This window comes from Mesoplodon bidens (genome assembly GCF_964165515.1).
Source record: "Mesoplodon bidens genome assembly, chromosome: 2".
Taxonomy (NCBI): Eukaryota; Metazoa; Chordata; class Mammalia; order Artiodactyla; family Ziphiidae; genus Mesoplodon; species Mesoplodon bidens.
Genome location: NC_138177.1, coordinates 151,546,189 through 151,568,739, shown reverse-complemented (window position 1 = coordinate 151,568,739; position 22,551 = coordinate 151,546,189). Strand labels below are relative to the sequence as shown.

At 45.9% G+C, this 22,551-nt stretch overlaps 3 protein-coding genes across 3 annotated transcripts in view; 2 read left to right on the top strand and 1 right to left on the bottom strand.

Moving 5' to 3' along the window:
- The first annotated feature begins 2,050 nt into the window (after positions 1–2,050).
- Positions 2,051–13,684, top strand: CFAP144 (cilia and flagella associated protein 144). Its single transcript, XM_081223898.1, has 4 exons — positions 2,051–2,222; positions 5,177–5,236; positions 7,232–7,335; positions 9,949–13,684. The coding sequence occupies exons 1-4, from the start codon at positions 2,090–2,092 to the stop codon at positions 10,048–10,050; spliced, it is 399 nt and encodes a 132-aa protein (XP_081080024.1). The 5' UTR covers positions 2,051–2,089; the 3' UTR covers positions 10,051–13,684.
- EBNA1BP2 (EBNA1 binding protein 2) lies at positions 13,619–20,348 on the bottom strand. The gene is made up of 9 exons (XM_081223897.1): positions 20,156–20,348; positions 19,989–20,072; positions 19,616–19,785; positions 18,880–19,003; positions 17,714–17,803; positions 15,994–16,069; positions 15,682–15,775; positions 13,952–14,114; positions 13,619–13,805 (listed from the first exon to the last, which is right to left on the bottom strand). The coding sequence occupies exons 1-9, from the start codon at positions 20,219–20,221 to the stop codon at positions 13,755–13,757; spliced, it is 918 nt and encodes a 305-aa protein (XP_081080023.1). The 5' UTR covers positions 20,222–20,348; the 3' UTR covers positions 13,619–13,754.
- A 457-nt stretch (positions 20,349–20,805) lies between these two features.
- CFAP57 (cilia and flagella associated protein 57) overlaps positions 20,806–22,551 on the top strand; it is a gene marked incomplete at its 5' end in the record, with an annotated part of 76,891 nt that continues 75,145 nt past the window's right edge. Inside the window, one exon of the mRNA XM_081225110.1 lies at positions 20,806–20,962. Within this exon, the coding sequence (XP_081081236.1) occupies positions 20,806–20,962 (157 nt within the window). The remainder of the gene's footprint in view (positions 20,963–22,551) is intronic.

The window sequence follows — 22,551 nt, the reverse complement described above, 5'->3', positions numbered from 1 at the left end:
CTCAATTAATGTCTGTAGGATGTGTAGTGATGTCCCACTTTTATTCATTATATAGATCATTTGTGTCTTCTTTTTTTCTCTTGATTAGTTTATCTGTATTGTTGAATTTTCTACAAACTAGCTTTTGATTTTATTGGTTTTATCTATTGAGTACTTGTTTTCCATATTATTCAATTCCACTCTTTATTATTTCTTTAATTCTACTTATTTTTTTATTAAAATTTGCTCTTCTTTTACCACCTTCCAACGTATAAGCCTAATCCATCAATATTGTACTTTGGTTCTTTCTTGGTACCAGCAATTAAAGCTATAAATTCCCATCTAAGCACTGGTTTATATATATTCTAAAAGTCTTAATAGTTGTGTGTTCATTGTTTATCAGTTCAAAATATTTTCTAATTTATCATGATTTTCTTTGATTCAAGACATTTAGGAATGTGTTGTGTAATTTACAAGTAATTTGAATTTTCTAACTGTCTTTTGGTAATTGACCTCTAAATTAAATTTGTTGTGGTCAGAGTATATATTTGTATGATTCATTCCTTTTAAATTTACTGAAACTTGTTTTCTGGCATAACATATGGTCTATATTGGTTAGTAGTCTACATGCAATTTAAAAGAATGCATAGCCTGATATCGATGGGTCAATGTGCTCTAATTGTCAATTAGTTCAAATGATTGGTAGTGTTTTCAAGTCTTCAATATACTCACAGATTTTCTATTTACTTGCTTTATCAATTACTAAGATAGAAACGTTGGCAGTTCTGCAGTTTTTGCTTTATGTGTTTGTTTGTTTTTGCTGCCTTGGGTCTTCGTTGCCGCATGCGGGCTTTCTCTAGTTGAGGCGAGCAGGGGCTATTCTTCATTGCAGTGCACAGACTTCTCATTGCGGTGGCTTCTCTTGTTGTGGAGCATGGGCTCTAGGCGCGTGGGCTTCAGTAGTTGTGGCACGTGGGCTCAGTAGTTGTGGCTTGCAAGCTCTAGAGCGCAGGCTCAGTAGTGATGGCTGCCAAGGGCTAGGGATAGGAGGCAATGGGGAGCTGTTTAATGCATATAAAAACTTTCTGGAGATCGGTTTCACACAATGTGACTATACACTACTGAACTACAATACTTAAAAATGGTTCAGGGCTTCCCTGGTGGCGCAGTGGTTGAGAGTCCGCCTGCCGATGCAGGGGACACGGGTTCGTGCCCCAGCCCGGGAAGATCCCACATGCCGCGGAGCGGCTGGGCCCGTGAGCCATGGCCGCTGAGCCTGTGCATCCAGAGCCTGTGCTCTGCAACGGGAGAGGCCACAACAGTGAGAGGCCTACGTACCGCAAAAAAGAAAAAGAAAAAAAATGGTTCAGATGGTAAATTTTATGTGTGTTTACCATAATTTAAAAAATTTAAATAAATAAACTGTAAAGCCCCTAAGGTACTTTTAGGGTTAGGAAAGGGTTATTCTGTCTATATTATCACATGGCTGATATGGGCCAGAATGTCTTCTCAGATAGGAAAGCTCCACTGTTTGTGAGACAGTCATAGAGGGTCTCAGTTCTGGGCACCTGCTTTAAAGTGGGAGAGGATGGGACTTCCCTGGCGGTCCAGTGGTTAAGACTCCAGCTTCCAATGCAGGGGGCACAGGTTCAATCCCTGGTTGGGCAACTAAGATCCCACATGCCACAGCACAGTCAAAACAAAAAAACAAAAACAGAAAACAAAAAAACACAAGTGGGAGAGGTTTCTGACTACTTCCAAAATCTTTTTTAGGAAATGACTGGCCAATCCTAAGCTCGTTACCTCTCGGGTCTATTGCTTCACGGCCAGTTGTTTTCTGGCGGTGTCCAGCTGCGATTCTGTAACCAGACTAGGTCCTGAGAAGCTGGGAAGGTGAGTTGAACGGCCAAAGGGACGGGCCATGCGTTATAAGATTTGGGGAGGAGGGGGGTGGACGGGCAGGAGTGAGATCCAAGGGAGGAGGGTGAGCTAGCATGTGTTGCCTGGAGACGGCTTGGGACTCTGTTGCCTGGAGACCTGGCAGCCGGTGAGCGTCCAAAGGGTGGTGAGAGGGGGGTAGGTACTGACCAGACACAGCAGAGCCAAGGCCATGGCTGGACACCAGAAGGAGAAGGCGATCGCAGATGAGGTCCACCAGAACCAGATCCTGCGAGAATTGTACCTCAAAGAGTTACGAACCCAGAAACTCCACACGCAGTATCATGTGAATCCACTCCGCAAGGGTGAGGGGAGCTGCGGGATGGAGGAAGGGAAAGGGGGCGCCCCCAGGAAGGAGCCGGCAAAGGTGCGGGCGGGGTGCTGGGTGGAGCACAGTAGGAGACGCCTCCTGTGACCTCTCATCCCTTCATAGCCTTCAGGAACTATGATTTTGGGGTTGGAGAGGGGTCTCACCCCCCATCACATCGAACGTATTAGATACATTAAAATGCACCCACGTCCTGATCAAATAGCATTTTATTGTAAAAAATTTGAAAGGCTTTTTATAAATTTGCTTTTGAAATATTTTGCAGGTTTTATGTTTTCTTTTGCATGTGTTTTGGTTTGTTGCTATCAAAGGATTTCTTTCCGTCTTCTAACATTCTCTTAAGACCTTCAGAAAGTTCAAGGGGAGCAGACTCAGGGTCCAACGTGCCCCCTGATAAAATGGCCGCACCCCCACTCCTCACTTTGCACATTCCTGGGCCGGTTTCATCTGGTCCTGTAACATCAGCTCCCCCTAAATGCCACCGAGTCTCAAATGGAGCCCCAGACCCACGTCCCCAGCCACCTCCCGGCTCCCTTCCCCGGGACATCCCTTAGGCACCTCAGACGCACCGGTTCAGAAAACCGGGCTCGTCCCGCACCCCTCCCCCACCTGCAGCGACTCCAGAATATTTGGTTTTAGCCAAGGACACCACAGCCCTTCTCTCTCCCAAGTTAGAAGCTTGGAAGTCATCCTCAGTCTCTCTCTCCCTCCCTCCACACAGCTGAGTAGGCACTGTCCTGTTTGTTCCTTATCCTTTCTCTCACATGATGGTTCCCATGTTCCCGCCTCAGTGGGAAACACCATCATGCGTGGCGAGGCCTCTCTGCCTCACCTCACTTATCTCCGCTCTCTCTCCATCCTCAGTCCCAGGCCCTCGTCAATCCTGCCTGCAGTGGTCTGATGGGCTCTTTTTCTTTTTTTTTTAACATCTTTATTGGAGTATAATTGCTTTACAATGGTGTGTTAGTTTCTGCTTTATAACAAAGTGAATCAGTTCTACATATACATATGTTCCCATATCTCTTCCCTCTTGCGTCTCCCTCCCTCCCTCCCACCCTCCCTATCCCACCCCTCTAGGTGGTCACAAAGCACTGAGCTGACCTCCCTGTGCTATGATGGGCTCTTAACTCTCTCTTTCCCTCCAGGCCCAGCTCTCCAACCCTCCCCTACACCACTGCTGGCGAAAGCTGTGCTAAAGGGGATTTGATCTTCCAGTCCCTCTGTAAAATCCTCAGTGGTCCCACAGACTCTGAGCTAAGGTTTAACCTGATCAGGACCTAAGGCCCCCATGGATCTAGCTCTGCTGCCCACCCAGCTTCATCCTGACTCCCCTCCCAACCCACACACTGTTCCTTTAATAAAAATTTTAGTGCCTGGTCTGCGCCAGCCACAGCTCTTTTCTATCCCACCATATTTAGATGCATGGATTTCCTAAATCATCTTCAGTTTCATAAATATTGTTCCTTCTTTCCGAACTTCTCCCCCAGTCCTGGGCCTGATTAACTGTAGTCCACTGCAGCCCAGCTTTGTAAAGAAAATGTAATGTCATTTTTAAAAATAGAATTTGCTTATAGTTAAGGTGTACCACGTGATGTTTAGATATACATATACACAGTGAAGTGATGACGACAGTCAGCTAAGGAGCATATCCACCTTCTCACATACTTACCTTTGCGGGGGGCAGGGTGAGAGTACAGAAAATGTACGTCTTCATTTAACCTATAACTAACCTGGTTTTCCTCTGGAGCCACCAACTACTAATTCCAAGAAAACCACTTAACGTCCAATTCTATTTAAACTTGGTCTATTTCAACAATTTACATGATCCCTTCAAGCGGCATCCAGGCTTCCTAGGAAAAGCGCTTGGGCTCCCAGCTCATGGTCCTTGGGCACATGATTAATATGATCCACTGGGATTAAGCGAGGAAATATTAGAATTTGTATCTATGTTTACACTTATGTATAAAGAAAGAAATGATGCTTTGTTAATATATGACAATAGTGCATAGAGACTATATAAATATTCATATGCGGAAGTTTTTTTACTGGTAGGAGTTTGAGATAGAACACTTGGAGATCACTGGTTCCTTCTGGCCTCTGCTCACTTACTACTACTCTCCTCCTAGCTCCTTCCACTAGAGTTACTCTGCCTCTCGATGTTTCTCTAACTCACCAACCTCACTCTTGGATCCTTCCCACATATCCTCCCACAGCAAATTTATTCAGCACTCTGCTCTAATGTATATCCTTAGAGACATATCACCCACACTACACCCCACCATCAACATGGATTTACCCATGTAACCTGCTTTATGTGGTTGTGCATCCCATTTATATTTGCTTGATATTATATATCTGTTTATTGAGCATCACCACAAATAGAGTGGAAGCCCAGGGAGTACGGGGACCTTCTCTTTCTTGTTTGCAGCCCTATCTCCAGTGCACCAGTAATTACGGGCTGAACAGATGTCCGTGGATCCTACACCTATGTTATCACATGGCCTGCTGGGTATATATCACTTTCTCTGGCTGCCTGGTATGTCTGCATCCCCATAGACCAGTCTGTCCCAGGGAACATTCTGTGATGATGAGAACATTCTCTATCTGTGCTGCCCTAAATGGCAGCCAGTAGCCACATGTGGCTGTTGATCATTTGAAATACAGCTGATGGGACTGAGGAATGAATTTTCAAGTGTATTAAATTTAAATTATTCAAATTCAAGTCACCGCATGTGGCTGGTGGCCACCATACAGGACAGTGCCTCTCAGATTGTGAGGTCCCCGAAGGTCTTATGCCCTAGTGCCCAGCACAATACCTGACACATGACAGACACTCAGAAAATGCTGACTGGGTGTCTGGCCTAGGGTGGGTCTTAGAGAGGCCAGGAAGATCGTTTTTTAACTTGAATCTGTGATGCTGTTTTTCTCTAGTTCACACAATCGCCAGAAAGCCCATGTCTTGGCATGATAACCTGGAGGAACCTGCAGATGGTAAGTCTGGGGTCCGAGAATACTGTTGAGATAGAGCATGGAGAGGCAGCCAGCTGGGAGTCTCTCAAGGCAGTTGTTCTTTGGGGCAGGCCTCAGTCCTCTGTTTGATCATCTGAAAACGGGGCTCATACTGACAAAGCTCACAAGAGACTGAGACATTCAAATAAACAGCCAGTTTATTAACTGTCAAGCCAAAAAGCATGTTCCTAATGGCCCTGACATTACGGTCATTCATCCATCCAACACTTAGCTGTTACAAGCACAGGTTCTGGAGTCCTACTAACTGAGTTTAAATCCTGGTTCTGCCACTCGTTAACTGTGTGACTTTGAGCAAGTTTTTTAACTCCTCTGAGCCTATCTGTTAGGGGCATTGTGAAGACTAAACAAAATAACCCAAGTGCTTAGAACAGTATCTGGTACACTGGCGATCAGGACATGTTATTATTTTCATTATTACCATGTGATAGTCACTAGGATGGGGCTGGGGATCTCATACCATAGTCAAGGAGACAGACTAGTAAATACACAGGTAAACAGAGAACAAGATTGGGATGGCAACAGCATAGAAAACAGGTGTCCACCTGAGGCAGTGGGGTTCTGGGAAGTCTTCTTGGAGGAGGGGAGAAGGGGGTGAGGTGGAGTATGTCAGGGTGAGAAGAGTGTGGAAGGACATTCCAGGTATGTGGAAAAGCACAGAAATGAGACAACAGCAGGGCCCACGGACTGTGAGTAGTTTGGCATGGCTGGGATGTACGGGTGAACGGGGGCCACGTTTGGGAATGCGGGAAGAGAGATACTTGATGGGAAGCCTAATCCTTCTGGCAAGCTCTCCTCCCTCCCCTCTACCTTCTTAGAGTGGAGTTTGATAGAGGAAAGATGTGCGATTTTTGTAGAAGGACAGGGTGGGAAGTGAGGGGTGGGAAGGAGGAGTGAGGATCTCATAGCATCACAGAGACAGACAAGTAAATGGACTAATAGCGAACAATCCAAGAAAGTAAGGTTGTTATCTGCAGTGGAGACATCAGCCTGGCTAGAATGAAGGATAGGAGCTGGGGACTTGCAGCAGTAAGGAAAATAACAGGTGGTGAGGGGCTCAAACACCGGACAGGAGTTCATTACTAGCTGCCTTGTATTCAGGATAAGCTCAGCCCGAGACCAGGTCCTGTATTCACAGTCCTTCATTTACTTCTCAGACATCTTGCTGAGGTAGATATTTTCCTCCCGTTTTGCAGATGAACAAAGTGAGGCCCAGAGAATTTAACCACCTGTCAAGCTAGTAGTGGAAGGGCCACCAATGCCCTACTACAAAGCTAGCTTCTTCCCCTTGTCAGACTGCCTCTCTCAAATTGAGACTGGATAGGGCAGATTGCAAATGAAATGTGTCTAAGTCCTTAAGCCGCGGAGTTACAGATATACCTGGTGTTGACAGCCATGCTGATTTCAATCCAGGAGGACCTGACCTCACCTGGTACAGCCCAGCTCCTCACTCTCTCTGCTGCAGCTACATCGCCCAAACTTGCTCATGCCCCAGGACATTTGTTCTTGCTGCCTGTGGCGTGCTTTTCCTCTGCCTCTCTCAGGGCTGGCTCCTGCGAGCCTTCCTACTGAGTAGCCAGCCCTGCCCCAACATGCCCCTTTGCCAACTCCCTTCTTCAGAGTTTGCATCACTGTCTGCCACCATTGGGTTTGTTTTTATAGGTGTATATTGTGTCCCCTGTCCCCTCACCTAGACTACATCTCCAGGAGACCAGGGACCATGTCTATCTCACTCTGCTCTACCTCCAGGGCTCAAACAGTGCCTGGCCCAGAGTTTGTGCTCAACAAATGTTTGTTGAGAGATGAGTGGAGGAACCAGATACCTGTGTCGCGAGGACTAGGCAAGCCTCTGAGGCTGATGCTCTGCCTCTAAGAAAGGATGTGCCAGAGTCAAGGGCACAGGATCTCTCATTTGGTCCCAAAGCCTGACACCTTCATAACTCATGCCTTGTCTCCCAGCCAGGTTTCTAAATCTTATCCACCATGCTGCCCAGGGACCAAGGATGAAATACCCCGAGACACAGACTGAAAGTCAAGAGATTGGATGGGACTCAGAGCCCTTGGTAAGTGTGTCTCCTTCACTTGGAAGGTCAGAGGTAATCCAGTGGTGGCTCAGAGAACAGAGTATGGAGCTGACTGCCTGGGCTTGACCTCTGGCTACCATGTACTAGCTGTGTGACCCTGGTAAGCGACTAAGCTCTTTTGTGACTAAGTTTCCTCCTAGTACAGTGGAGATATTACAGCACTTATCTCATAAGATTGTTCCGAGGCTTAAATGGGGTAGTGTTTGTAAGGTGCTTAGAACAGTGCATGCCATGTAGTGAATGCTGGTAAGTGTGGATTAAGCAAAGCTTGCTGATGACAGACGGCCTGAGTTTGCTCTCCCAGGTGTTAGTAGAGTGGTCTTGGGCATATCACCTACATCTCTAAATTCTGTCCCCTTCTCTGGAAAATGCAAATGCCCGTAACATATTTGCCTCATTGATTGGAGCAATCAACCCTAGGTGCAAGGAGCCTGGCAAACGCAGTCTTTAGCACATGATCTCCCTAAATGATATAGGGCTTCTGTTCCTGAGGAAGAAATGCAGGATTTTGAATAGACAACTTGAAGAGCTTCCTGCTACACTTGTCTTTCAACTCTGATTATGTCTTTCCTCATATAGAAGGTTTTAATTTTTAAGTAGTCAGATGTGCCAATTGTTTCCATTTTGACTTCTGGGTTTTGTACCTTACTTAGGAAAACCTTCAAAAACCAGAGTTACAAAACACCTAACTTTGCTCTGTATCTCCCCCTAAGTTGTTATTACTGTTGTAGTTGTTAAGATTTGGCTATGAGCCCATCTGTTTCTTTTGTGGAAGATGTGAGGCTGGAGACACTGTTCCTCAGCTGTGTCAGAATTTCCTTCATTACCTCAAAGGCACCAAGACCTGCACACCCTGTCTTTATATTTGCTGCCCTGCCGATACCTCCTGGCCCCCAGCCCTCACTCCTTGAGAAGTCCCACTCACCCTACATGAAATCCAGGAGTCACCTCTTCCCTAAAGCCCATTAAGACACTTCTGTCCCCCACTCCCCCTGGGCTTCTTGAGCACCATGTGCTCCTGCTGAGCTGCAGCTCAATATCAGTGCATCAATGTAACCTGGTGACCCTGGAGCCAGACAGCCTGCGTTCAAATCCCAGCTCCAATGTTCTCTAGCTTTGTGAACTTAACCTCTCTTAACTTCCATGCATCTGCCTTAACATGGGGATAATAGTATCAACACTGGAAGGTTTGTTGTGTGGATGAACTGAGACATATATAAACTGCTTAAAATGGTACCTAGAACACAGCATGTGCTCAGTAAATGTGGGCTACTGTGATGTTGAGGGGGAAGAATAGACAAGACGGCACGGGGCCCAACTGAGGACCAGCTTGGTGCTTCTCCTGGCCTGTGGGCTTAATCCCTGTTGTCTTTACCCGGTGAGTAATTTTCTAGTGTGCTCCCTTCCCAAGAACTCCCCACACCCTGGAGTCCTCATATTTCTACAGGCGCCTGTCTTTCTCACCCATTTATGTATTTTTTATTTTTTTAATTTTTTTGTGGTACGCGGGCCTCTCTCTCACTGTTGTGGCCTCTCCCGTTGCGGAGCACAGGCTCCGGACGCGCAGGCTCAGCGGCCATGGCTCATGGGCCCAGCCGCTCCGCAGCACGTGGGATCCTCCCAGACCGGGCACGAACCCGCTACCACTGCACCACCAGGGAAGCCCAGAAGTGTTGCATCTTTGACCAGCACATCTCAGGGCAGGCCCACCAGCCATGATAGGAAGGAGAAGTGAGACTGGCTTGGCCAGCCCTGCCCTGCGTGGGCCCCCAGATCACTAGTCACTGTGGGGTTTCAGAGGGTCTGGAAATACACCACACCTGTTCATTTTAAACCTGGGGACAATGCCATCAGATGGCACTGGCGGCAAAGTAAGAAAACGTACCCAGAAAAGTTAGATCCAGGGGTCGTGCAACCATGAAAGGTAATTAAGCTTTCAGAATGATGTGTTTGGGGGCAGAAGAGGTTTGATCAGCCCCAACTTAACACAGGGCTCCTGCCCCCAGCAGCACCTCGCCCCGCACAGGCAGAGAACTCCAACCCCAATACTGGGACTCTGGGGAAGCCACATTCAGTGAGTATCGCTCAGCCTCTGGTCTCCTGGTAACATTTGCTGAAAGTATAACCTTTTAGTTAATGGCACAGTGTAGCTTCTGTGAGATTTGTGTGTCCCGGGGCTCACTCTTACTCAGTTCTCTGTGTAACTACTCCAACAACATCCAATCTTTCATTCAGCAAATATGTCTTGAGTCCCCTGTGTGTGCTGGATACTGTTCCAGGTGCTGGGATACAGATGCAGCACCTCCCCTCATGGAGCTTCCATGCCAGTGGGGGGAAAGAGTCCACAGGCCTCCATTGTAAGCAGCGGGAAAGGGCAGTGCAGCAACTCTGCATAGTTGAGATTCTCATGCAACCCTGCAAGTCTTTTGGTGGAAATGTTGTCTTTATTTCACAAACAAGGTTTACCAAGGAAAAGCACCAGAGGCTCGCACATCAGGAGACTGAGGCCTGATTCAAGTCCAGGTCCCTACAAGCCCAGGTCTTCCTCCTTCCCCACTGGCTTCTTTCTGATGTCTGCATTCCCCTCTCTAGGTCAACCCACAACGTGACGACCACAGGCTGAACCACTTCAGGGTCTACAATGACATCACTCTATACAAGGCTAAAATGTGGAGCTTGAGAGATGATCACTAGTATTCCCGCAGTACTGTCAACCGCTGTCGTTAATGCCCAAAGTGTGTGCTTCCCAGGTGAAAAAAAAGACACTTTACAGCCTAGGTCTGACTTTTATTGTCCTCAGTCTCACATTTCCCCCTGGTTCCTATCCTTAATTTAATAAACTAGGGGGAGAATTCCAGTTAAAGATGGCAAACTAAAGGCCTACAGTATCTCCTCTGCCTTCCAGACCCCAGTAAAGGATAATAAATGGATTTTTTTAAAGGTACGAACCCACAACAGAGAAAATGAGAGAGAAACATTAGCAGCCAAGAAGACTGAAGCCATGTTTGAAAGATGGAAAGCTGATGGAAGAGGGTGGAGGAAACCACAAAATGCGAGCGGGACACCTCTGAGCCCAGAGCTCCGCCCCCCAGAACTCTGGAGGGAGGTCAGGACTCTGGACAGAGTGGGGTGTGTTGGAGGGAACTGAAATGGCCACTGGGAGGGGGTCTGCAGGGAGTCTCCTCCACACACCCCAGCACCAGGCGTGTAACAGCTCCCACGCTGGGGGTTTACTCTTGGAGAAATGGGTAAAGCCCAGGGCTCAGGGACACTAAGTAAGACGTGGGGTAGGAGTGAGGTGTAAGGCTGAAGACAATGACCATCTGTGAAAAGAAGGTTGAACCTCCCACTCGCACATGCTGCATTTTTACCCTGGGTTTGAAGCTAGAGGGCTCCTTTCTGAAAAAATGAAACAGCTCTAAAGAAAAGACCCCCCCCCCCCCCGCCATACGATACCATTTGAAGGTCCTGGGAAACAAGAACCGGGGAACGTCCAGGCAGGTGAACACACGGAGGTGCTGGGAGAGTCACTAGCCCAGGGAGGGCATGGACGCTCTGTGCACTGCCCCCCACCCTGCCCCCAAATCGTTTGCTCTCTGTATCTCTTCCACCTGGCTCTTCCTGACTTACGCCTTGAAGGGTGAAGTCATATATTGCTGTGGTCACTCCTGCTTTTGTATCCTGCCAAGATTGAATGGAAGCTCCAACGCTGAGTCGCCTCACCCTGACAGCCATTTTCATACAAGGCTGGACTAGACCAATTATTAATGACAACATGGGAATCTAGAAGGGGGCCAGTATCTCATAACTGTTACAAACTTTTTGCTCTAAGGAATCCATGGTCAATGACCAAAGGGTGATCTGTGATATCATAGAAAGAGATTTGGTCTTTTCCTGGTTCCTGACGCAGAGCTCCTAAATCCTTCGTAATTTCCTGAAGGATAGGGGTGGTAGGAGGGTCTTTTGTTCTAATGAGGTGACTCTTAGCAGCCTCTAGACAGCTTCAGCATGGGGGCTGCTCCCCAGGAAGACCAAGCCTTGGTGAGAAACTTGCAACTTTCAGCCCCACCACCCAACCTCTGGGGAGGGAGGAGGAGCTCAAGATTGAATTAATCACCAATGGCCCATGATTTCATCAGTGATGCCCACATAGTGAAACCTCCAAAGACCCCTAGACTGCAGGGTTTGGAGAGCTTCCAGGTGGGTGAACACATCAAGGTGCTGGGAGGGTGGAAGTGTTTTAACTATCAGGATCTGTGGCTTGAGTGTGCCTGGCATTTGGATGCACCTGGTCTTCCTTTAAGGTAGTGTAGATTATTGCTAGATTACGGGATTTTCTTGAGTGGTCATTAGCTTACAGCAGTCTCCTGAATGCCTTTAAAATTCTCTGTCTTCAATCCCCTAGTGGGATTTCTAAACGAATTATCCTACTCTATCCCTATCAGATTCACCTCCAACATTTGATCATTTGTACTTTCAATGCCACAAAATATCTCCAAGAGTCCCTTTAATGTGAAGTTTTCTGCCAGTGTCACTTCCTCTGGGACATCATCATCCTTTCCATCATTTTCCTCATTCTGTTAAGTTCACATTCACTGTTTCTCTGGCTGCATCTCTATGTAGTCTCTACAACAGCAGCCTTGTCTCCATTCCCTCATCGCCTATCTCTCCTATTAACTCCATTTGCATTCTATTCAATTTTACCTCCAACCTTACCACTTTTCATTTCTGTGCTGCACTTTCATCTGTTGGTCAATTCCCTCTTTCAATTACCTACTTTTGTAAAATGCCACGTGGGTTTATTGCTGGAGATGAGGAGACAACACAACTGCACTCTTGGCCACCTGTGCATGAACTAAATAACAGGTGTGCAGTGACCAATCACCCACATACTTCAAAAGAAGTGGTATTTGGCCACTATTCATTATGTATCTTTTATGCAGTGGTTTATGGACTGAAGAGTCAGCAGCAAAGTTTCTACTTTCTGCAATTACTTGGTTAACAATACTTTGGTAACTGAAACATGAACCGTCTTGTCGAGGAACACTGCTGCTACAACTGCACCTTGATAGCTGAAGTCCACGTATATTGGAACAAAGCAAAGCAAGAACAGCCTGGACTCGGTAATGGGAACTGCTAGCTCCTACTTACCTTTCAATGCACGGAATTGCATTTTAAAGCAGTATGAGGGCTAATGCTGAGTTCTATAAAGTATACCTCTGAAATTAAGGAAAGTGATTCCATTTGCTATAAAGAAAAAAAAAAAAAAAACAAAGGAAAGAAGGTACATTGTTTTCAAAACCTTGAGAAGTACTCAAATCAGTAATTTACTTTTGTCCCTACCAGTGTGAACTCTGGCAATCTGTGTTCACCTTTCTTAAAACTCTCAATATGGTCCACATATAATTCAAAGTCTCTGAGCTGAGGCTCCTTATTGGAATGACTATACATTACCCCATTCACTGCTATTGTACAGACTGTCAAAATAGGTCAGGGTTAAACATTGTGGTCTTCTGAGAACATGACTTGTTTGCTTAAAATTTTGTTCACTGAAATTAGTTTACAAAAACTAAATTCATTCTTTTTGTTCTAGAAACTCAGTATCATAGGAAACCAGAGAGATCCTTTTTTAAGTCCCAATGAGGCTACAAGGAAACAATGTGAAAATCAGTTGGTTTTTCTGCCTAAGCATATAGAGTTCTCAGATATCTGTAGCCTCCTTAAAGTATGGCTTCTAAACTGGAAGAGAGAGAGGAGGGCAGGGAAGCTGTCTTCCTTTCCCACCTTTCAAGATACAGGAAAGCCCAACACGTAACATGGCCTGCCCACCAAATCCAACCTGTGCACAGCTCCCAGCCAGCAGTGGAGAAGCTTCAAACATGCACCACCATGGCTCAGCAGACATTAGGGAGAGCCACCCCGCCCAGCAAAATAACCCTACGCAGGTATACACTCTCATACGGCAGGCAGTGTCCTAAGCATTTTACACATATTAACTCAATGCTGAAAGGAAACCTCTTTGGTAGATACTATTATCATGTCTACATGGAGATGACAAAGCACAGAAAAATTAACTTGCCCAAGGTCAAGCAGCAAGTATGCAGCAGAGCCAGGTATCAAACCGAGCAGTCTGGCCCCAGAATCCACGCTTTTAACTTCCACCGGGCTCATTTATTTATTATCAATAAATGGCAGTATTATTTAATATGTAAAAAGTAACTTCTAAATCTTTTAGTCCTGAGTTTTTAACCAAGAATATATATTTCTCTGAAAATTTTTCTTTAGTGTATTGAAAGAATTTTTACAAAAGGAAACCAACAGAAGGGATCCAACTGCATTGTGAAATCCCAAGTCTCCATCCCTTTTTCTTGGTCTTTGTATACAAAGATGCTGCTTATTTAGCGTGTTCTGCTCTTCATTTTCTCTCTTGTCCGTTTTCCGGGTCTCTTCTGTAGAAAAGGAAACACCACATGCATTCACACAGCAGTTGGCCTTCTGCCCCAGGGTCAGGATACAGGGAAAAAAAGGGAAGGGGAGGGGCGGGGTGGGAGAGGAAGCTGCTCTGGCCCCTCACCTGCGCCCCCGGCTCACTTACATTTGATCCCTTCTTTCCAGGCCTCTTGAGGCCTTTGCCATGAGCTGTCTTGGCCCGGAAGCTGGATACATCATCATAGCTCTCACGAGTGTTCCACTTGGAGCCTTTCTTCTTCCCACCATAACCAAACTTCTGGTTTTTATAGCGTCGCTTGGCACTGGGCCTGGAAAAAAGCGGTCTTACACGTTACCCTCAGCACTGCAAATCGTGATGAATGTAATGACCCAACAATACCCTCGGTTTCCTATCTGTACAGATACTACTGTACCTAGAATCTCATCCTTGGCCCCACATTTCTACTCTACAAACTACCCAGGCAAGCTCATCTATTTACAGTCTTAACCACCAAAGCAGGAAAACAAGGCAAGAATCAGGAAAAGACCCAGATATATCATGTGGCTTACCACTTATCTTCAGAAACCTTTCTTAAACTAAATCTTGCTAAGTCATCCTCAGTTGTTTCAATTCCTCTCAAGGATATTAAATGCAGTTAACATTCAGGTGTAATACATTTTAAAACTGGTCAGCCCACAGGAATCTCAATTCACCATATCCAAAGTCACACGTCACCTCTCTTCTAGACTGGTTTCGGCTCCTGTATCTATGTCCTAACTTGAGGCTGGTGGTCCTACCATCCACTCAGCCACCCACACTATGAACCTGGAGTGGGCCTTGATTCTTCCTTCTTTCGTTCTCTACACCCAGCTCAGTTACTGAGACCTGCTAATTTAACCTCTTGAATATTTCTTCAACCCATTTTCTCTTCTCTACCCCCGTTAACACTTCTATGTCATTATCCTTGTTCTCTGGACTTCTGTAACAGTCCCCGCCTCCCTCACTTACACAAGCAACATTGAAATATTTAAGACATGAACATGACCTGCTCGCTATTTTGAATAAAGCCCATCAGCGACTCCCCATTGACTGCTGGATACAGCCCAGGCTCCTCACAAGGACAACAAACACTGCCCTGTAGTCGGCCCAGGTCCCCCCAGCTACACCGCGCCACTCCTTGCCCACACTGTATCCCTGTGATACCAAGTGCTGGCTGCTCTCATCTCTATGCTTTTGCTCATTAGTGTTCTTCTTTCTTCCCGAAACCCCGTGTCTCTCCCGTTCTCCTGGTTAATTCCTTCCTACTCATGCTTCAGACTAAGCTCAGGTGGACCCTCCTCCAGGAAGTCATCACCTGACCCTGACCCCTGGACCATGTCACATATTTCTAAAATGTGCTTCCAGACTACTCTATCTAATGCCTCTGTCACAGCATGTACTATATTATACAGAAATGACCATTTCCCCCCGGACAGGTGTCCAGAAATGCATAAAGGTAAACGAAAAGAACCAATAATAATATCCAACATTATCCCTTTCAATCTTCCTAATATTAAGAGGCACTTACAATTTTCTCATTTTCATAGATAAGGAAATTAACATTTAGAAAGGTGAAGTAACCTGCTCAAAGCTACCCTCCTAATGAGTGGCAGAGTCCAGATGGGAACCTTAGGTCTGCATACTTAACCATCACACATGAGGAATCAACTTCTCCTGAGCGTTCACTCAAAATGTGCCAAATCCTGACATCGCCTCATTTTAAACTTCAAAGATTGATGTGGCTGAACGGGCCCATCACACGGCCTGTAGCTGTGGCCACACTCTCTGCACTGAGGTCACACTGTGAACTGTGGCCCTGCATGCACCACCACCAAAACAGAACCCGGCACCCATACCCCTTCTTCATCTGCTGGCCTTTGGCTCCTTCTTTCTTGCTCCGTGCGACAGGCTTCTGATCTCCCTCAAGGAAGTCCAGTTTATCAGAGAAGCCTGGGAGTGAAGAAGTACTTTGATCAGCGCCATCACATTTTAAGAAAAGATTAAGCTTCAAAAGAAGGATGTTACTTATGGAATTGGTATTAAGAGGCCCATCTTGCTCCCCACACCATTCCCAAACCTTAGGTCCAACAGTTCCAAATCAATCAAGCCTTTGTTAGAATTAGCAGGTACCCCTGCTCCCCTGCAGCCTTAGGAGAGAATATACTCACCTTTCTGATATTTCTTAATGGCACTCATCATGTGTGCTTTCTCCCGCTGCCGCTTCTGAAGAACTTCTGTTTGCACCTGGACGTGGACACAGGACTGTTAAACCCACTCCAAGCCGGCACTGCAAGTGTCTACATTCTCTCAGTAACCACGCTGTGACATTACCACCACCGCTGAACACTGACTACGTGCCACAATTACACTAAGGCTCTAAGTATATTCTCCATCTCTCGTTTCAACCACTCAGTGAAGTAGAAATTCTTATGACCCCGAAACTGAAGCACAGAGAGGTTACACAACTTGACTGAGTCACACACGAGAAAGTGCGGAGCTGAGATTCACACCCAGGCAGTCTGCACCCTTACCCCATGACACAACCTGCCTACAAAACTGCACAAATCATGTTTATGTCTACATCCAATTCTCCCACTAATTATATTTGGGCAGATTAAATATCTAACCTACTGTTGCTAGGCATGAAAGTACCAACAGAGAAAACAATCTCTCCGAAAAACAAAGAAAAAAAAGCTTTAAGGACAAAAAGAGATGATTAAACTCTATGGCAGCACTCCTCCATCTCAACACTATGAACAGCTGGGGCAGGATCACTGTGTGTGTGGGAGCACGGCCTGTCCTGGGCACCGTAGGGTGTTCAGCAGCCTCCCTGCCCTCTACCCACTAGCTGCCAACAGGACGCTCCCCACCAGGACGCAACGACCAAAAACATCTCCAGCATTGCTAAATGTTCCCTGGTGAGCAGAATTGTCCCCCACTGAGAAACACAGCCCTGAGGTTTCCTCACATTAGAAACAAGGGGCTAATGGACCAGACTAAGTTATTCTTTCCTTTGATAATTTAAGTTATGTTAAACCAATTGCCCAAGTCTTTGAGTTGATCTCAACCACCAACCACATCCATCCAATAGATCCACAGCTGCCCTTGTGCAGAGCCCAGGATGCTAATCTGCTCATACCCTGCTGAGGATCCATCAGTGAAATAACTGCAACTGTGGACAGCAGCTCAGCACCCAGATCACAAGTGTTTACGTCCAAAATGTTAAAGTCTTAACACCCATGCTGATCCTCTTCACAGTCATTTCTTCCCACAACCCTAAGTTTAGTTCCTGTCATCTTCCTTCTTAGGTAACCATGAAATAAATAAGGAAATCAAGAAAAGTTTCATGGTATGCCTTCTGGCTTGACATTAGAACTCAGTCACAGTTCAAACATACTGGTGCCATTTTTTCTGATTGGATAACAATCAATAATATGATTGATTCCTTCAAGGACTTTATAATCATCTAGGCCAGTGATTCTCAAACCAGGATGTGTATTGGAAACATCTGAGAAGCTTTAGGGGCAAGGGATGAAAACATACAGATTCCCAGAGTTCCCGAAGCCTAGAAATCTGTTTTGAAGTTTCCCCAGTTGACTGTGCTGTGAGGTCAGGTTTGGAAACCATTGATCTGGACCCAATTCTCTGCTGTACAGGTGTGCAAACTGCAGCCCAGAGAGGCGCATGACTTGCCGGTAGAGACCACACTACCTCTGGCTACACACAGGTGTCCAGGAGGGATTGTGCTCATGGACACTAGCACCCATGCCACTGTGAAACAGTAAACACACGATGGAACACACACGGGGCACGGAACCAACTCAGACCAAGCAATCTACTGACAAACACACTCGGCCCCATCCCATCCCTGCTCATTTTCCTTCCCACCTTCTTTCCGTATTTCCTAAGTGCTCGCAGCTGCTTAGCCTTTTCCGACTTCTCCATGGCGACCTGTTTAGCCTGCAGCTTCTGTCGAATCTAAAACACAAAATGTTATCAGCTTCTGTTATTTGAAAATGGGATGACTGCTGCTTAGGATGCACTGCAGCAGAGAGCCGTTATTTCCAGCTCTGCAAACTATGGGGCTCAAAGGAACCTTGTGAATCATCTACTTCAAGCCCTGCGTTCTACACACAAGGACAATAAGGCCCAAAGGCTGACCACTTTGTCCAAGACACCAAAAGTCTCAGCCTTGCAGCCAGAATATCAAAGCGACCTTCCTCCTCCCAGTGTGCTGTTTGATCCATTTTGCAAAATGGTACTGTACCAGGAGAGAAGACTAACTTCTCCATCCCTACTGTCGGCAGACTGTGTCTGCAGCTTCAGCCCCCTTCTCCAATACACCACATACACAATAAAAGCTCAAACAGATATCAGGTACCTAGCAGCTTGCATTAAACATACACATCTCAGTTAAAGGATGAGCAGTTGTTAGTTTGAATGTGCAGAGATGGGTCTGGGCTCGTCTCTAGATTAGCTTCCCTGAGTTCACTGAGACAAGAAAATCCAGCTTGAGACCCAAGGGAATTATTTAGGTACATCTTTGATTAGATGTTGGTAATTCTCTGCCTCCCAAAGTTGAATGAGGGCAAATTCTACCTAACTCTCAATTATATCAAGTCTGAGCCATATATTAATCCTTCATTTTACAGAAGAGGAAAACCGAGGCCCAGGGAAAGGTAACTGTCTACAAGTTACAGTGCTGTCCCCAGGCATTGGCAGAAAGGAACTATTGTCTTTTCCACACATCATGCCATGACCAAGCCAGTTAGGAAATGCATAAAAAATGCATCTTTACTTCAGGGACCACACTTCTTACAGTACTTTCCTCCCCTTAACTGTTTAAATTAGGAAAAAGTCATCCTTACATTTATCCAACTGGTGGTGATTGGCATGAATCTGATGTAGATAGCTGAGATAATAATTGTCCACTGACAACCCATTCCCTATCAGTGGCCTTATGCCTATGTTTAAATGTTAAAGGAGATAAGCCAGCTGAATACACTTAAGTACAACGCCTCAGCTATCCAGAGAAAACCATTTCTGTTTCTCACCTTCTGCATCTGCTGATCAGACTTGGCCATCTCTGCAAAATAATCCGTGGGCCGCTTGGTAGGGACTTTGAGCTGACGGAGGCGGGGCAATACTGCAAGCACTGCTGCCTGGGCCTGACAGTAGCTGAGGATGTAGGACAAAAGTGTAAAATAAGCTAAGGGAGAGAGGCCTTACATCCTTTTCACTGCTCTCATTAGGCACCCAAGGTCAGAAGGACTCTCAACATCTGACCTCCACCAGCAAGAACACACACACAAACAAAAACACTAATAAAACCTCATTAACTTAATGGGAGAAATTGAGATGTACACTCTTTTTAAAAGGAGTGGGGAGTATTGCTAAAAATAAATTAGTAGTTTAAGAGAATGACCACTTTAGAAGTGCCCATTAACTTACAAACAAATGCCAATTACACATTCTTATTTGGTCACTAAGAAAAGCCCATATAAGGACCTTCCATAAGCAAATTTTTGTTCTAATAATTAACTGCACACACACACACACACACAAACTTTAAAACTGAGTATTTGAAAATAAACTGGACTTTAAATTGTGATTGCTGGATAAAGGGGCTCTTCTCTCAACCAGGGAGAATCTCCTAGCTCTTCATTCCAAAGAAGCCTTCCTCCCTACGCCCCGGCTTACGACACCTCTGAGGAGTACAGGCCCACGGCTTCCCCCTCTCCAGCACAAGAACCCACAACCTCTGCTACATCTGGAAACAAACATACATACAAGCTCATCTCACGCTGAAAGTCATCTTCTGGATCAACAGCTTTCTGCTCCTTGTTCTGAGATGTTGCCTGAGGTCCACGGATTTCCGGTACCGGACCCAGGGTCACATCAAGCCTTTCAACCCATTCCAGATCCCGCTTGAATTCAGCCAAACACTGCTTCAGGCCATTCTAGGAAGTTCAGACACTAAGCTTACAAGACAGTAAGAGGCCAGTGGACGAAGACCTAACCCCCAAGACCCCGACAGGTAGTTGACCCTCTTGGCAATACGCAGGTTGTGTCTTTCCTGGGACTAGAACACAGCCTCTCGAGCACAACGGTGCCTCGCGCGCATCCCAAGTCCAGCACCCTCCAACCGGGAGCCCGAGCTCACCACGTCGTTCACGGCCTTCTTCGGCCCCTCTAGCACCACGTTGAGGCCTGGCTTCAGAAGCCCTCGGGAAAACGCCTCCTGCAACTACAGGGCACGATCGGCGGTCAGTACCGGGGAGTGAGGACCCCTCTCCTGCGCGCAGCCCCACGAGCTCGGCTGACACCTACCTCTCTGTCTGTGACAAGGGGGTCGTCAGAATCCGAGTCCGAACCTGAGAGCGGGGGAGTGTCCATCTCGCAGCACGCACGTCCACACCCGCCGGAGGAAGCGAAGGAGCCCAAGGCCCCCGCGCCTGTAAAAGGGCTCCCCTCGTCGCCGCCGCCGCCCGCTTTCAGCCCCCTGCCCTCCCGCCCGCAGCTCCACGTGGACTCGAACAGCACCAGCTCCCGACAGCCCCCAGATGCAGCTGAACTTTCTGATCGGAGTTCCGCTTCCGGCTGCTGACACACTTCCGGTTACCTGTTGCTATAGGAACCGCTCCGGCGTCTGTGAGTGCTGCGTTGCTTGGGATTCGTAGGCGTAGTACCCTGTATACACGTGTGCTCTGGTGATCCAGAGAGCAGAAGCGACAGGTGGGAAGGGTCCCTCGGGGTCGTCCGGAGGAGCAGGAAGCCACGAAGGCCAAAGGAAAGAGGAGACGCAGGAGCGGGGTCGGGGGCGCGCGAGAAGGTCGCAAGGGGTAGGGGGTGGAGGAGGAGTCCAGGGGAGGATCTAGGGGCGTGTCGAGGGGGGCGGGGACGGTAATGTGGGCGGGGTGACGCGCTTCTCCATGCTCACCAGCTGCTCTGCATCTTTAGCGAAACTCCTTACTGGGACCATGTCCACCGTGGTAGCTCAGTCGCTGCATGTTTTTGGTCTTCGATCCCACGTGTCCAACAATGTGTTCTTCTTCGATGAACAGATCATTATATTTCCTTCAGGAAATCACTGTGTGAAGTACAATGTGGATCAGAAGTGGCAAAAATTCATTCCAGGTAAAACCCTTCCCAACATGACACATACATAACCGTGTATGCCAAATATAACCCCATAATACCGACACGACGATTGAACGGAAACTTTTTTGGCCAACTTGAATATATATATAGTTCTATAAATGTAGAAGAAATGCATGTCTACTTGCCTTATTTAATGTATAGATTAATGAATCACACATACATAGTTAAAATCACATGTAAAATCATGTTATTTAAAAGTATTTTTTTTCACTGTGATTTAATGAAAAAAATTCTTTTAAAGAGTTTCATGCATCTTCAATATCATTGTTTTGTCGTCACCAGGGCCACTTTTTGAGTTTTCTAACAGTTTTCCAGAGTACACCACTTTCATGACAGCACATTTTGAACCCATGTATGGTGAAAGCACTGGAGATTTCAGCCCAAGTCACACATAACCGTCTGTATACTGTAACATTTGGTTTCGTTCGCATTGGTGCTGCTAATAATATACACGATTTCCACAGCTTAACCACCTACTCTCTTTTTCCACTCAACATGTTTCATTGTGACTTGCATACAAAAGACTGTACACTACATATGTGTAATATTTAAAGAACTATAATAAAATGAAGATCTGTGAACCCAGCAACAGGAGAGTAAATAGAACATTACCAGTTCCAGTGTTTCTCCCTGACTTCATTCTTCTCACACATGCAGACTCTCACTCCATCCTGGACTTTGTAATTATTCCCTTATTTCTCTACATAATTTTACCACATCTCTATCTGTGTGACCTTATGTAAGATATCCTTTTTGTTTGTGCTCTTCACCAGCTTTATATAAATGTAACCATAGTGTATGTATTCTGTGACTTGCTTCTTTTTTGCAACGACATACTTTTGAGATTCATGCATCTTGATACATATTAACTGAGTTCATTTTATTACTCATAGGACTCTAATTCTCAAGTATATTTATCCATTCTAGTGTTGATGGGCATTTGGGAATGAACTTTTTTTGCTATTTCAAATGATGCCACTATAAACATTCTTGCATGTGTGTACTCATCCACTTGTGCAGAGATTCTCCAGGACACACACCAGGACTAAAACTACTGGGTAATGTGGCAGTACCAATTCACACTGCCATTCCTCCACAACCTCACCCCCCTTTGCTATCTTTCTAGTTTCTACCTCCTAATTTTTACTCATCTGATGCTTGAGAAAGGGTATCTTATTGTGGTTTTAATGTGCATTTATCTAGTACAAATGAGGATGAATAACTTTTCACACGGTTAAGGGGCTACTCATTCTGTGAAATGTCTTAAGTCTTTTATCCATATTCTGTGTTTTTTGGGGGTAATTTTCTTACTGATTTATGGGCACACTTTATATTTTCTGTATGCTAATCCTTTGTCAGATTATATATATATATATATATATATATATATATATATATATATATATATATATATATATATCAAATAATTCTCCCAGTTTGGGGCTTGTGTCTTCTTCCTCCTTATGGTATCCTGATGGACAGAAATTCTTAGTTTTAATGAAGTCAAATGTGTCAACCTTTTCCTTTTTGTGTCTTGTTGAGGAATCATCCCTTACCCCAAGCTT